Genomic DNA, 14,508 nt, shown 5'->3' with positions numbered 1-14,508 from the left:
ACAACTCTTGGTGTGCTGCTGGGCCCTGGTAGAGACTTTTTAAAAATCGCTAAGTGACAATGAGGACAGAATTGCCCATTATGAGCCAGATATAGTCAGGTCTACCAAGTCATAATAAAGTCAGTGTGCCCAGCAACCATTTATGATAAATTGCACTTTTGAGTACAAGCAGGCCAAGATGGCACAAGCGAGCTGAATGAGCAGCTACCCCCAGACACCCCTGGCACCTATCAGCATCTTTGGCTTCATGGGGATCCCTGTGACCAGCTGAAGGGGAGAACAGAGCTTGCAACAATGTATGGATTCAATATGATGCAGCAAACTGGAAACTGACAGCAACTCATGGGAGGCCTTTGAAGATAGTGGTGAGTAAAGTCATCCCAATTTGCAAGGTTTCAGGGGCTGAACCTAGTTCGTGCATGAAGAGAAACCACCCAAGGTTAGACTATATAGACTCCGGCAAAAGCCCTGACTGGCTGATCTAGGAACTGAGAGGAAGAAAGATGGGAAGGTTAAGGACAAAGAAGTCTGTGGTAGAAGCATGTGGGTGGGCATGTGGGAGTGGGCATGAAGTGCGAAAATCTTTGTACCACATGTTAAGCAGAGAACATCACCCGAGTAGGAGGTGCTAAGCATAATGGAAATGTAAGTGGACTAGCTACAGTGGTAGACGTAGAGACTACATATGAGCCCAATATCATGGACTCCCACACACCAAGGCTGATGTAGCTACTGATTCCACCAAATGTTCAACCTGCCAACAACAGAAACCAATGCTGAGCCTCTGATAATATACACCTTGAGGATACCAACCAGCCATTTGGTATCACGTAAACTACACTGGGCCCCTTCCATCCCAGAAGGGCCATCAATTTTTTCTTACAGGAATTCACACGTACTCCAGGTATGAGTTTGTCTTTCCTGCCCATGGGGCGTCAGATGGCACACTTTCCCAGGGCTTATGAAGTGTCTGATCCTCAGGCACGGATGCCTACACTGCATAGTATTTAACCATGCCACCAACTTCACATTGGAGAAAGTGCAGGAGTGGGAATCAGACTCTCAATCGTCAGCTTCCATATGGACTCATACATTACGCTGTGCTAAGAACGTGACTGCTGTAAATGTCTGAAGCTGGTTCTCCTTTTCCACCTACTCTTTCCCGTATATCCTTCTCCCAGTTTACAAAAGAAAGGCATATTTCTTACTCTTCCTCAATCATGATACATTGCCCTGGGGATTTAAAAAATATCTCAGTGTGCCAAAGAGACAAAGCCAGTCTAAACCACACTCTAAACCAGAGGTAAGTTTTTGTGCCTATCTTACGGGTGTTAGGGGCAAAGCTGTGTTAGAAATGTATATTTTTGGCCTATGGTGAGATGTTCTGAATCCTAGTATATCGTAAGTACAGCAGAATTTATGACAATTTTCATTTAAAGAACTTGCCTCTTCTTTATCATCAGAAAGTGCTTGGCTCCTGAGAGAGTCCTATATGAGAGAAAGGCAAAGAGAGTGTAAGTAAGAAATATTGATAACTGTGCTTTATTTCATTTAGGCAACAAATTTATGCACACCTCTGTACCTCATCTAGTCATCTGTGAATCTGGCTGTATCAGCACAGGTTAGGGGTCACTGTCAAGTAAAAATAATAACATCGAAGGTAACTTGGTGTTTTATATTTTCTCGAAAAATTTAAAAGAAATCGTTTTATTGATTTTTGCCCACCCCCCACAAAAAAAGTACTGAATGCTGTAAATCTATAGTGTTTATATTTTGACTTGGTTGCAAATCTGCTTGTCATATGTCATTTCTCTGTTCCTAACTGGGATATTAGTAGATTCTATTGTAATCCAGCTACTTAACAAGGTCACTAACACATTTTTTTTTTCTAGCTCCATACTTAACTAGGGGCTGGAACCAGGCTCCCAGAGGGATAGGCCACTGCCGTAGCTCTTGGACTCGCCCAGGCCCTGTGCTCCCAGCGCGTCCCGCGGCAGGCCGCTGGCGCCACGCCGTGGCCACCTGTGCACACTGCGACCTGAGCTCGCCACGGAGGCCGCCGTCGCGCTTGTGTGGGGACCCGGCTGCGCGAAGCTAACGGGGGCACGCTTTCCGCAACCTCCCCTAAAACCCGAGAGTTTTTTGCTTCCCCAGAGCCGAAAGAGTGCGTCGGCGGCATCAGCAGTGCGGGTGGAGGAGGGGAAGGGGTCGCGCGTGTCCGATTCCCCCCGGTACCTGGGCGAGCACCCAACTCGTGGGCGGCCCCCTCCGACGCGCCGTCATTGTTAATCGGGGCCGGCAGGTGTGAGGAGCCGGCTCCCGAGTCGGCCGAGTCACAGCGGCGGGCAGCCTCGCGCGAAGCCCAAGGCGATGGCCGAGCGGGCGCGGCGGCGCCACCCGGTGGCGACCTGTGGACGCTGCAGCCGCGGCCGCCGCCTCGCGCAGGGGCTGCTGGGAGGCGCCGAGCGCGGGCCTGAGCGCTGCGCCGCGGCCTCCGCCGGCCCCCGGGCGGGGCGACGAAGTCGCGGGCCGGGTGGGGGCCTGGGGGAGGCTGCCGGGAAGGAGGCGGCCGGAGGCCGTCGTCCAGTCCAGCACAGACCCACCTCCCCGCTGGTTCCACCGCCATCGGAGCCAGGAAGGGACCCCCGGCGGCGGAAGCAGCTTGCGGGTGGCAGGGGCTGCTCCGAAACGCACTGGGGAGCCGCGGGGCTTCGCCCTCGGGATGACAAAAGAGTTTCCAGGACTGAGAACGAGGCCCTGGAGGGGACCGATGCAGCGGGCGGGTGGGTTTGGGGAGGGAGGTGAGGTGTTCCGTCTCCGTCCTCAGACTCAGCACGGTCAATACCGGGGTCTGTTGGACCTACCGAGGCTTCAGCTGGGAGGTTGTGGGGCCCACCCTGTAATCCCTAGGGCTTCCAGATAAGCACTACACCTCAGCGTGGACAGGGAGAACACGCAACTGCTTGTGAGGACAGTGGCTCAGTGGGAGCGGGGGGGCAGGGAGGGCTGTTTCTCTTCTTCCAGGCTCTCAAGGGAGAAGAACCCCAAAACATTCTAAGACCACGGGAGTTTCTTCGAGAGTCCAGGCTCATTCAGAAAACTCAGGGGGTTCCTAATCTGAAAAAGAATCTCCGTAGTGGATCGACTGGTTTGGGGTAAAACAAGACAAGTCGGGTCCATTCTGGGTCTTTCCTGGCTCCCTCCCACACTCAGGTGGGAGACACCTCAGTGCCTTCTGAACTCAGGCATTTTCCTGCGGAGAAGCCAAAGATGGCCAGACCTGCTTTGGATTCCAAGCAACTAGCTGGAAGAGGTTTGACAGTCCTCAGTGCCACCAGGCCTAGTTGCAGACAGACCCCAGAGGCAGTAAGGAGACAACAGTGGGAGCAAAGGAAAACAGGAACCCGGATGAGAGAGAATGGTAGCTTGGACTGCCGTGGTGGTAGTGGAGGTGTTGAGAAGTGGTCACATTTGGAATGCATTCGGAATGCATTTTATGCTATAATAGTGTAAAAACTCAAAACCCCTAAGAGAGCTGCATATTAAGCTTGGCAATGGAAAGCAGGATGTCAAAAAATGCTAGGAATTTGAAAATCTGGCCCTCGTAAGTACTTGCATTTTAATGCACAGTGGCAGTTAAAATGAGAACCGATACAATTGTTTGCTGTCCTTCCTTTATTCCTCATTTCTTGGTTTGTTTCTAAATATGGGGTAAAACCCCCAAAAGGGTAAGAAGCTCATTTCCCTTTCATCTCCATATCATACTAAACACATATTAGCTCCTTAACCCTTAGAATGAGGATAGAAAAGAAATTGTGGAGAAGGAAGTGTGTGTTAAATAAAGGGTGAGATTCTCAAACATGTTATGTGAGTTAATGGAGATAGAAAATCTCTAAGAAACACTAGAAACAATTGGTTCGCATATTCTGGAGAAATAAATTTCCCCAGTGAATTGCCCTCTTGAGAAGATAATTTAATTTTGAGGAAGCAATGACATGATCTCCAGTGAACAGCAATCATCTGGAGTCTGGCTGTGACTTTGAGGCCCAATTCTCCTGGAAGGGCAGAAAAAAGCCTTGAAGAGAGGAGAGAGGCATTTATAACATCCAAATCTATCATCTCCATCACTTGACATTTTTCTTATTTTTTATTTTTGTATCCTTTTATATGGCATTGTAGGTGGGATTTCTGGGCTTCATCTTTCAGCTCCTGTATTTTCTCCTAGCTATACCTATTCTGTTCTGGATTTAGTCCTGAATTCTTGTGTCAACAACCAAATTTTAAATTCCCAAGATCTCTAGTTAATTTTTCTTGTACTCTTCACTCTTACTTTACCATCTTTTTTTGTCAATTTTCTGTCATTTCTAAGAATTTGAGGTGGAAGATGGTGTTATAGGAAGCGACACCCAACGGTGGAAATTAGACATTCAGACAACTTTGTTAGAGGAAGACGAATTTAATGCTGGTGGAGAGCTTTGGGTATTCAACAGACCCAAAGCACAATCTCTCCTTGGCTAGATTTCTTACAGCTTATATACCCTTGCAGTGCCCATGCAAGGGGCACGTGATTCCTTTGAAGTTTCACATGTGCTTCGTGACTCAGGATGGGAGGGGGAGCTTCAGGTGTGGGGGCCGCAAGTGGGGAGGGAATTTCTAGACCACTGGTCTTACAGGTCATTTGTTTTGTAGCACCCGCGACCTTGGCGTTATCAGCACCATTACAGGATTCTTGAACAGAGAGATGGGACCTGCTCAGCGGATTGTTATCTAAAGGCTGAGCTCTAATTGTAACATAACAAGCAGTTTTACACAGTCTTGTTATTCCTACACAGCTACAGGGGAAGAACATTAGTTGGATAGCAAGCTGTGAATCAACAGAGTCCTTGAGGTGGGAGAGGTAGCTATGGGAAAACGTTAGCTGAAGAGCACTGGGCAGAATGTGAGGAGAGCAGTTTTAACCAGCTGAGTCGATTATTTCTGCAGACCCTTTCCTCTGCATTTTTTCAGATGCCTCCTCTCTTTCTCAAGGGGAAGAATGCGACATGTGTTCAGTATACTATCTTGAATTGGTCAGTATTTTCTGTGGTACATTAGAGATGAAAAAACTTGCATAGCAGTCAACAGGTCTTCTCTACTATCAGCACCAACTAAAATTTGAAGTGTTTATTAAGCGTCAAACATTAAACTAAGCATTTTTGAATATGCATTTACTCATTTACCCTTCACAAAAGCATCACGAAGTTAGCATTACTATTATCTCTGATTTAAAGAGGAGGAAACTGAAACAGAAGATTCAAATACTTACCTTAATCATACTACTGACAAAGTGGAGCTAAGACTACAGACCAGGTGTTCTGTCTCCACGAGCCTGCTTGGTTTTAAGGTCACTTTTGAGAAATGCACCCATTTTAAAAGTGAGATATTTGTCTAACAGTCATTGCAGAAGATCGAATTGTCATCTTTTAGGTTTCTATACATACTACAATCCATTCACCAATCCTTGAAAAGATGACTTAACCAATCTGGATGACATTGGACTTGATGCAGGCCAATCCCACTTCTACTTTTACAATGCTTGCGTTCTGGATCTGATATTCAAAGTTTCTTGATACTACACTCTTTTTTTTTTTTTTTTTTTTTTTTTGTCTGCTGGAATGCACATCCCTCTACATCCACTGGCTGAAGGGAAGCTGTCCAGTACAGTACTTTATCTGCCCTTCTCAGGAATTCTGAATCTTAATTGGGTCGATAACTAATAAGGGCAATTAAAAGAGCATTCCTGGTTAAAGAAGCAAAGAATTAGGAAAAACTGCAGAAAAAAAGCTTATTGAAATACTTAAACCTACCATCCTTAGATCAATTTACTTGTGTTTTATGGTCTGGGCACTCAGTCAGCAAACTTTCATTGAAAAGCTTTTTTATAATAGGCACTGGGATGGCCTCTGTGAAAGAACCCAAGAAGTTTAAAAAGGAGGTGAGGGGACTGCCCTCTAGTAGAAGACAAACACAAGAAAATAAAAAACAATGGAAAAATTAAGGAACAAGCCTGCACAGTTCACAAAGCCACACAGTTAATCGTGAATTCATTGTGCAAGGAACAGAGCCTTGAGTTAAAAGGAGAAAAACTCACCTGTGACCTAGACTTGGATGGATGGGACGGTTTTACAGAGTGAGATTTGAGCAAGAGTTTAAAGAACTCAGAGGTTGTTAGGGTTTGAATAGCCTAGAGAACAACTGAGAGTACTACTACTTAAGAGAATGATATAACAAAAACACAAAAGAAGAGAAATTTGAGATGCATTATGGGACAGTAGAACATTTCGGCTAAACTGGAAGACGGGAAAATGAGGAATTGAAGAAGGTAAATTTCGGCCAGATGGTAGGCTTTTAGTTTCGGGAGTTGAGGTTTAATCCTAATGGATAATTAACAATAGCTTCTGATTAGGTGAGCCAAGTGACAATGTAACAACTTCAAAAAACTGTGAGAAACGTTAATTCCTAGTCCTCAGGGAGAGGAGAGCCCCTGGACTACAGGATCCTAGGCAGAGACCAGCCATATTCTCTGATGGCTTGACTGGGTGTCAGACCACCCTGGCTGCCTTGCATACTCAGTAAATTTTTTTACCATAAAATGTGCTGTGTAATATTTTTTTTTTTCACTGGAAAATTTAGATTCTCAGTTGCGTCATCTTACCCTGGCCTCTTGTCTAATAGTTGCCAGGAAAAGATGACTCACTGAGAATCCTAATTTGTTAGTGAAATAAATCATTACAGCCCATTCTGCGCAACTTTTAACTGGATGTAAATTTGAACTCCTACATTATACATTATATATAAAATCCATTTTAAGCACAAAGCTGTCATGTATATTCTCCTAAATTTATCAAGAATGGTTTATTTTTGAAGTTTGACTCTCAAGTAAATTGGAAACTAAGATTTTTCCTTTGGAAAAAACATCCACCAGCCTTTGTCAGGATTAGGCTTGAGTTATGCAAGAGGTCCTTAAACATTCATCCTACATGTTAATTGGCCTTTTATCATGCTCCCAAAACATATTTTTAAAAAAGAAAACCACCTGAGACCACTAAAAACTACCTCCCCATTCACCACCTCATCAGAAAACTTCAAGCGAGGCAGCTGGAAATGTTTTGCAAGCCCCAACGTGGTTCTTATAACCAGTAAAGTTAGTGGCGGAACTAAGACAAGGTTCTTGCCCTGGAGATAATTTTCCTGTGGAGTAAACGGTTAAAGTCTGTGTATTGCTCAGCTTTCACCAAGAGCAACATTGGCTGAGCAGGACTGAGGGAAGGTTTGACAGAAATGAGGATCAAACCCTGAAGCCTTTGGGCTCTGAGTCTCTCTGCACAAGGGGCGATGTTATAGACCAGGTGATTTAGTTATGGAGGCTGCCTATGTATTATAGGGTATTTAGCAGCATCCCTAGCCTCTACCCACTAGATGACACCTCTCCCCAAGTAATGACAATCAAGAATGTCTCTGGATATTGCCAAATATCCCATGCAGTGGGGGACAAAACATGTTTGTTTCTGGACAGGAAAAGCAGGGCAAGATGGCTAGACCTGGACTTCTGGGTATGCCTATAAACTGAAGCATGTGACTTTATTGAAAAGCTTGTAACAATTACGAGTTCGTTAAAAACATGTATATTAAAACATTAGTGGGGAGTGGGGAACTGAGGGATTTCTATCCACATGCTAGGAAAAACATACTCCAGCTTGCTTATTGAAGGGGTCCGCAGACACTTAGGGGCAGATAGTGGACAGATAGCTCTCCTCACACGCTAACGTTACATAAGGGTGTCAAACCTTTATTCTCGATTACGTGTACCTGGCCTCCATTAAGGACCCCTTGGAATTAGGTAGTACATAACTAAACACTTCCACTAGCTAGGACGGCACCACCAGGTGGCACCAGTGTGCTACAGGTTTTGAATTTGAGCAGCCGGAGAAACCTTTCAATTCCAGCCTAGTCATAGGTCCGAATATATTTGTGACAATGAGATCACCCCACCTAAACAGAAACTTACCACCTTTCAAGTGTTTACAGCCGCCTTCTTCGATAACTGAAGTGGCTCTGAAAAGAGCCTTTGGGGTAAAGTAGCTGTTTTATCGCGTTCCTTACGTGCCCTTACTTCGAGCTGGTGTACTTGGTGACGGCCTTGGTGCCCTCGGACACGGCGTGCTTGGCCAGCTCGCCAGGAAGCAGCAGGCGCACGGCGGTCTGGATCTCCCGGGACGTGATGGTCGAGCGCTTGTTGTAATGCGCGAGCCGAGACGCCTCGCCTGCGATGCGCTCAAAGATGTCGTTGACGAAAGAATTCATGATGCCCATGGCCTTGGATGAGATACCGGTGTCAGGATGAACCTGCTTCAGGACTTTGTACACATAGACGGAATAACTCTCCTTCCGGCTGCGCTTACGCTTCTTCCCATCCTTCTTCTGCACTTTCGTGACAGCTTTTTTGGAGCCCTTCTTGGGAGCTGGAGCGGATTTTGCTGGATCTGGCATTTTCACACAAAGAAACAGCAAAACCCAGTAAAAAATGACCGCAACTATAGGCAGCGTAGTTGGTGCCACGCTATTTATAGAGACTGTATGCAAATAAAGACTGGCGAAGTGCTAAATTTTTATTGGTTAACACCCAGCAGTGTCGTCATGGAGGTGGAGCCCATGTAAATAAGATTCTGCTTGGCCCCTTAGTGGTCATTAGAACAGAAATCTTATTAGCCAATCAAAATGTCCCATTTCACACTAACCAGTAAATTATGTAAAGTGATAGTTTCAACGGTTTGGGGATCTTCTGTTATTTTCACTTCGAATTGTAGATTTGTATACAGAAGAGACTGAAGCGCCAGCCAAAGATAAGTTAACTTCTCCTATTTTTGCATCGTTTTGCTGTGTACTTTGTGAAACTTTATTTTGACTTTGGAAACATTCCTCAGCTCACATTTTTAGACTCCAGGTACTTATTTCCCGGAAGTTCCCATTTGTTTGTGCTGTCTGTATTATGCTAAAATAGAAATTGGATTTGTAAGCACAAGCCCGGAAAAGGCTTAATTTTTAAAAAGGAATTTGCCGCATCCCCGCCCCGGCCTTGGAATCTTACACATCTCATGACTCAGCACAATGCCTGTTATGCCCATTCCTTTCATCAGTTGGAATCCAGGCGAACTACTTGGGGATCGAGAATTTTATACAACATCCGGTTTAGTTGCAGTAACTGAAATCGAGTCGAAAACGGGTTATCATCCCAAGTTATCAACGACCTTCAAAAAGTGTCAGTTTCTTTATTCAGATTTGTGTTTATGGTTTGTAGTATCACCTCAGAACGTTACAAACGACTGATAAAGGGAGATTTCGTCCTCTTGCATATTTTTCAGCAGAAACCGTAAGGTTGGCGCCCTGTACTTTTAAATCAAGATTTAAACTAGGACGTGAAAGCTGAGTTGACCAAAACTATCTAACTTGGCCTCCGCTTTCTCATTTAGCCTCGATCATTGGGATTTCATAACCCCCTCGGGCACCACGTGCTAACTCCCCTCCACCCGTGTACCGACACCAGTGTAGTAGAATTAACGTGAACTGAAAAGCAAAGTAGTACAGCTGCTCTTCATGAAAACGTGGGTGGCTCTGAAAAGAGCCTTTAAGGTAGTCTGCTTAAGATGGTGTGCTTCAAGCCCGCTCCCCGCGGATGCGGCGCGCCAGCTGGATGTCCTTGGGCATGATGGTGACGCGCTTGGCGTGGATGGCGCACAGGTTGGTGTCCTCGAACAGCCCCACCAGGTACGCCTCGCTAGCCTCCTGCAGGGCCATGACGGCCGAGCTCTGGAAGCGCAAGTCGGTCTTGAAGTCCTGCGCGATCTCGCGCACCAGGCGCTGGAAGGGCAGCTTGCGGATCAGCAGCTCCGTGGACTTCTGGTAGCGGCGGATCTCGCGCAGCGCCACCGTGCCCGGCCGGTAGCGGTGCGGCTTCTTGACGCCGCCCGTGGCCGGCGCGCTCTTGCGGGCCGCCTTGGTGGCCAGCTGTTTGCGCGGGGCCTTGCCACCGGTCGACTTACGAGCAGTCTGCTTTGTACGAGCCATGATGTGGGTCTTTCATATCGTGAACCCTACGCAGCCTTATTTATAGACATAGCTTTGTCTTGATTGGGCCAGAAAAACTAGGAATTTCCAGAATTGTTATCTCATTGGCTAGAATTCAATCCTATTTATTGGAGACAGGATTGTTATGCTAATCTCTTCCTTTATTACTCCCCCTTTCCCATGCTTTTCTGTAATCTTATAGATCACTGGAGGGTTTTTGAAGACCTTTCCTTTAAGTTGGTGTAACTCTTGTAAGCAATTTACAAAGTATTTTTGTATGCTTGAGATTTATATTTTAACAGGTTACTTAGAAGTACAAACATGAGCTAGGTTTCAGCCTATTATTTCCAGTTACAAGTTACTTAGCTCCTTTCGCATAGCTCAGATTTATTTAGCGTCTGACCCTGTGCTAAGTGCGTTATGATAGTAAACTTTTAAGTTATAGGTTTATCTAACTTCGAGATTCAACTCAGTGGTGTGCTGACCTGTTCCTACGTGGAGAGTTAGAGCCTTCTTCCTTTCTGTGGGCTTTTCTCCCTGAAATAGGGTTCCCTCCTCAACCTATTGATGGCCAATTAGATCCTAGATGAAAGGCTTCTAAGGCAAGGAAGGTAAGACCGGAAACCCTAATTTCTCCTTTACAAATGGTGAATAGATTCAAAGCAAATAAATTATTCATCGATTACTGAGTTGCTAGCATATGTCCTTCGATAGGTGTTTTCTAATGCTTAAACGTTTCATATCTTTATAAGAAAATTGATCCTTTGCCTTTTAGTTATTTCACATGCTTTGAAGTATTGCTCGGAAAACTGCATGTCATAAAACAGTTATGTAAGGTTATCAATGCTTCAAGTTGTAATAGTTAATATAAAACTTTTAAACGTATGCTTATTTTATTGAAAGCATTGCATGCAAACTTTATAAAACCTCAAACCTGAGAACAGAAGTAGGCCCCAAAAGCTTAAAATTTACTTTGATGGTGTCAATTTGAATTATGATCTTGTTGAAGTTAAAATAAAATAAGTGATTTTGAGGGGATTTTCGGAACACTAAACAATATAGAAATTTCTTATCTTCATATCTTCAAGAGTTCCCTTGGGCAGCAGAAATCTCTCTAGAGAAAAGATCTAAAATGGCATGTAAAACTGTGCCTGATGTGAACAGCTGTTCCTCTTTACTGTGGTGGTTTTATAATAATGCCTTACACTACTCAGTATTTAAAAATTCTTCTATATACACTACCTCATTTAATCCCAGCTGTGAAGTAGATGTTATTTTCCTCGTTTCACAGATAAAGCAACTGAGTTGCAAAGAAATTATGGCTTGTTCTAGATAAGTAACAAGGCCTGCATGATATGCTAAAGCAAAAGGATGAAATTGTAATGGATTTCCAGTTTCATCAGATTTGGGGTACATTTTAAAACAAAATCAAATCAGTGTTTCTCAAACTTATCCACTGAAGTATTCCAAGCAGAAGAAGAAACGACCTATGGGATCTGGATGACCGCCCAAAGCAGCCTACCCAAGCGCCACGTTTCTTTGCAATGTTTGGGGGTTTTTACTTTTTTTTTTTTTTTTTAATGTATGTACTCTTAGCCATGATGTATGGAAGTGTTCATTTAAATAAGAAAAAAGATTCTCAGGCTACATATTCATATTGAATCCAACAATCATGGAGTCTATGTTACCTTTATAACATAGAGAATAAGAACATTTCAAGAGTCTTCCTCTGGCTTAATAAAAAAATTGTATGAGAATTTCTACTTCTCAGAAAAGAGATGTCAATTTAAATATTAATTATAAATTAGACACAATAATCAATCAGAAGAGTAAAGTTTAAGTCATAGGTAACATTTCTCGGACTATAACAGTTCGTAATGCATGGTTGCCTTCAAAGTCACTTTTAATAACAGAATTCAGATTCCTATTACTTCGGTTTCACCCAGTCTCCACATTGGATGCTAGAGGGGTGATATTTCAGTTTCTCAATACATCATTGTATCAGAAGTAAGTTTATAATGCAGAAGAACCCCTGCTTTGCTGCAGCTGTGGGGAAGCGGGGATATTTTTCTCCTAATATTTCTGAAGTTTCTTTCACCAGAAATAATGAGAATCTGCAGTTTCAAAAATGAACACTGCAATTTCATTATTTGGTTCTGTGAGGGAGGGAAAGAAACAGGCACTAGAAGCTTAAAATTAACCATAGGAAATGAGCCAGCAGAGGAAAATGTTAAGAAGTGAATTATTAGGGTTGTAATGTTTTATATGTGCATGTATTTGTTTTTAATACAAAAGTAATGGACCAAATTAAAATTATATGTCCCAGGAAGATAGTTTGCGTTTAATCTTTAACTTCAAGTATCCCTAGGATTTCAGGTACCACCAATATAAGACGTGATCTTTGGTTTGTGGGTTGGTCAGGCCATATGCCTGAATCCCTTTCATCCTGAGTGGCTTGTAGCCCTGGACCAGACTGAGAAACCATAGGATTTAGAACTTCTTTCCTTACCCCATTCTGAGATTAAATTCATTCCCTCAAAATCCTGCTCATTGGATAAAAACTCTCGGTTTTCTGCCTGTCCTTAACACTGCTGCCTGTACAATATAGTGAAGGGTAGTATAGGAGAGAAAGATTTTCTCGACCCTGTTAGGGTCCCTGGCTGGTTCTGAAAATTAAACTGACAAGGACTAACAGGAGAAAAATACACAAATTTATTTAATGTAAGTTTTACATGACATAGCAACCTTCATAATGAAATGAAGATCCAAAGAAACAGTGAGACCTGAGTATTTTTATGCTAGGTTTAATGAAGAGTGGGCAGTTATGTAGAAATGTGACAGGTTAAGGAGCTTGAGGTGAGTATAGTAACCTGGGGGGAATAGCAAGGCCTGTGTGTCCCTTTTTCTGTAAAGATAAGAATTCTTTCCTCGGCACACAGAGGGCATCTCTCACAAGATGGTTTAATGACCTGTTTCGGGAGAGAAGGTCCCAGGGAAAGTCAAAATGGCCTACTTGCTTCTGTCATTGAGAAAACAAGCTTAAAATATTTTATATGCTAATATAACATGTTTTGGGGTATCATGCCCTGAACCCCAATCAATGGCAGGTATACTGCACCTAAAACATGCCATTTTGGGATAAGGATTAGTTTGAGTGAAAGGCACTTGGAAAATTGCAAGTGCAAGAGGACTGTCCAACCTCCCTTTTCTTCCTAAAAACAGGAGATAAAACTTCCCTGTAAAAGATGCCCCCTTTTATAAGGAGGAAAATAACATTGCCATCACCAAGGGTGGGGCATCAAAGCTCAGAGTAGTCCATACAAACAAACATTGTTAAACTAACCCTATCTTCCTGGTCACTTTTCTACCATTAATGCTCTAACCTGAGCCTTTCTGTCTTGTTACATTTTCCTGGTTTACTACTCTTTGTCCAATTCAGTGTATACGTCCAACTTGATAACTGCTTCTTGGAGTCTTCCTTTCCTTACACTAAATAAATCCATATTCTTTCTCCTGTTAATCTGTCTTATGCCAATTTAATTCTCAGGCCCAACCAAAAATCTTAAGAAGACAGAAGAAATATTTTGCCTCCCCTACAGCAGTTAAGAATTTGAGGGGGTGCAGAACATGCCACCCCCAAATATGCCACTTTGGTATATTGATTTTGAGCCGAAGGCATTTGAGAAATGGCAGGTACAGGAAGGGCTCTCTGACCTGCTCCTTTTACCTAAAAAGCAGCTCATAAAATTTCCCATTCGAAAAGTTCCCTCTCATACCAGGAAGTGAACATACTTTTCAGAAACAGAGAGTCAATGCGAAAATGAATCTGCAGAAACCAGCCTATTAAAGTAACCCTTACCTTCCATGAGTTTCCTCAAATATATTCTAGCCGTTGTTCCATAATTTACTGTCCCTAGTCCAAGCCCCAGAATGTATTGATGTTTTAAAAGGTACATATAAACGTTCGGACATAACAGGCTCTTCAGGTCTCCATTTTCCTTTTGAAGACTCCTGTGTACACATAAAAAAACATTACAATTTGTATGCTTTGTTCCTTTCAATCAGTCTTATGTCAGTTGAATCCTTAGGCCCATGTAATTGAGTTCCTTTTGGTGGATCTTTCTAGGTATATGAGGGGAGTTCAAAGAAAGCCCATCCCGGCACTTGCTGTTTTTCGAGTGCATATGACTCAAAATAATCAATATACCAAAGCAGCATAGTTTGGGGTGGGATGTCCTAAACTGCCACAGTCATATTTTGGGGCAGTATGTTCTACCCTTCACCATCTGTTGTGAATTCCAGAGTGTTGTTTGGCATGTGATACATGGAGCCACCATTCCATGGACAGGGAAGGGGTGCGGGTGGAGAAGAGAATGAATCTTCTCAGCCCCCATAAAAGTTACA

At 43.6% G+C, this 14,508-nt stretch overlaps 3 protein-coding genes across 3 annotated transcripts in view; all 3 read right to left on the bottom strand.

Moving 5' to 3' along the window:
* Positions 1 to 5,619: 5,619 nt before the first annotated feature.
* Positions 5,620 to 8,600, bottom strand: LOC107504600 (histone H2B type 2-F). Its single transcript, XM_036234959.1, has 2 exons — positions 8,048 to 8,600; positions 5,620 to 5,779 (listed from the first exon to the last, which is right to left on the bottom strand). The coding sequence occupies exon 1, from the start codon at positions 8,527 to 8,529 to the stop codon at positions 8,149 to 8,151; it is 381 nt and encodes a 126-aa protein (XP_036090852.1). The 5' UTR covers positions 8,530 to 8,600; the 3' UTR covers positions 5,620 to 5,779; positions 8,048 to 8,148.
* A 683-nt stretch (positions 8,601 to 9,283) lies between these two features.
* On the bottom strand, positions 9,284 to 10,120 carry LOC118612892 (histone H3). Its single transcript, XM_036234955.1, has one exon. The coding sequence runs from the start codon at positions 10,102 to 10,104 to the stop codon at positions 9,694 to 9,696; it is 411 nt and encodes a 136-aa protein (XP_036090848.1). The 5' UTR covers positions 10,105 to 10,120; the 3' UTR covers positions 9,284 to 9,693.
* Positions 9,298 to 14,508, bottom strand: part of LOC107499055 (histone H3) — a 34,361-nt gene continuing 29,150 nt past the window's right edge. The window contains exon 2 of the mRNA XM_036234956.1: positions 9,298 to 9,692. The gene's annotated coding sequence lies outside the window, so the exon portion shown is untranslated. The remainder of the gene's footprint in view (positions 9,693 to 14,508) is intronic.

Source organism: Rousettus aegyptiacus, unplaced genomic scaffold (genome assembly GCF_014176215.1).
Source record: "Rousettus aegyptiacus isolate mRouAeg1 unplaced genomic scaffold, mRouAeg1.p scaffold_m13_p_17, whole genome shotgun sequence".
NCBI classification, from domain to species: Eukaryota; Metazoa; Chordata; class Mammalia; order Chiroptera; family Pteropodidae; genus Rousettus; species Rousettus aegyptiacus.
The sequence above is the reverse complement of the archived record's forward strand: the minus strand, read 5'-3'. Positions and strand labels throughout refer to the sequence as shown.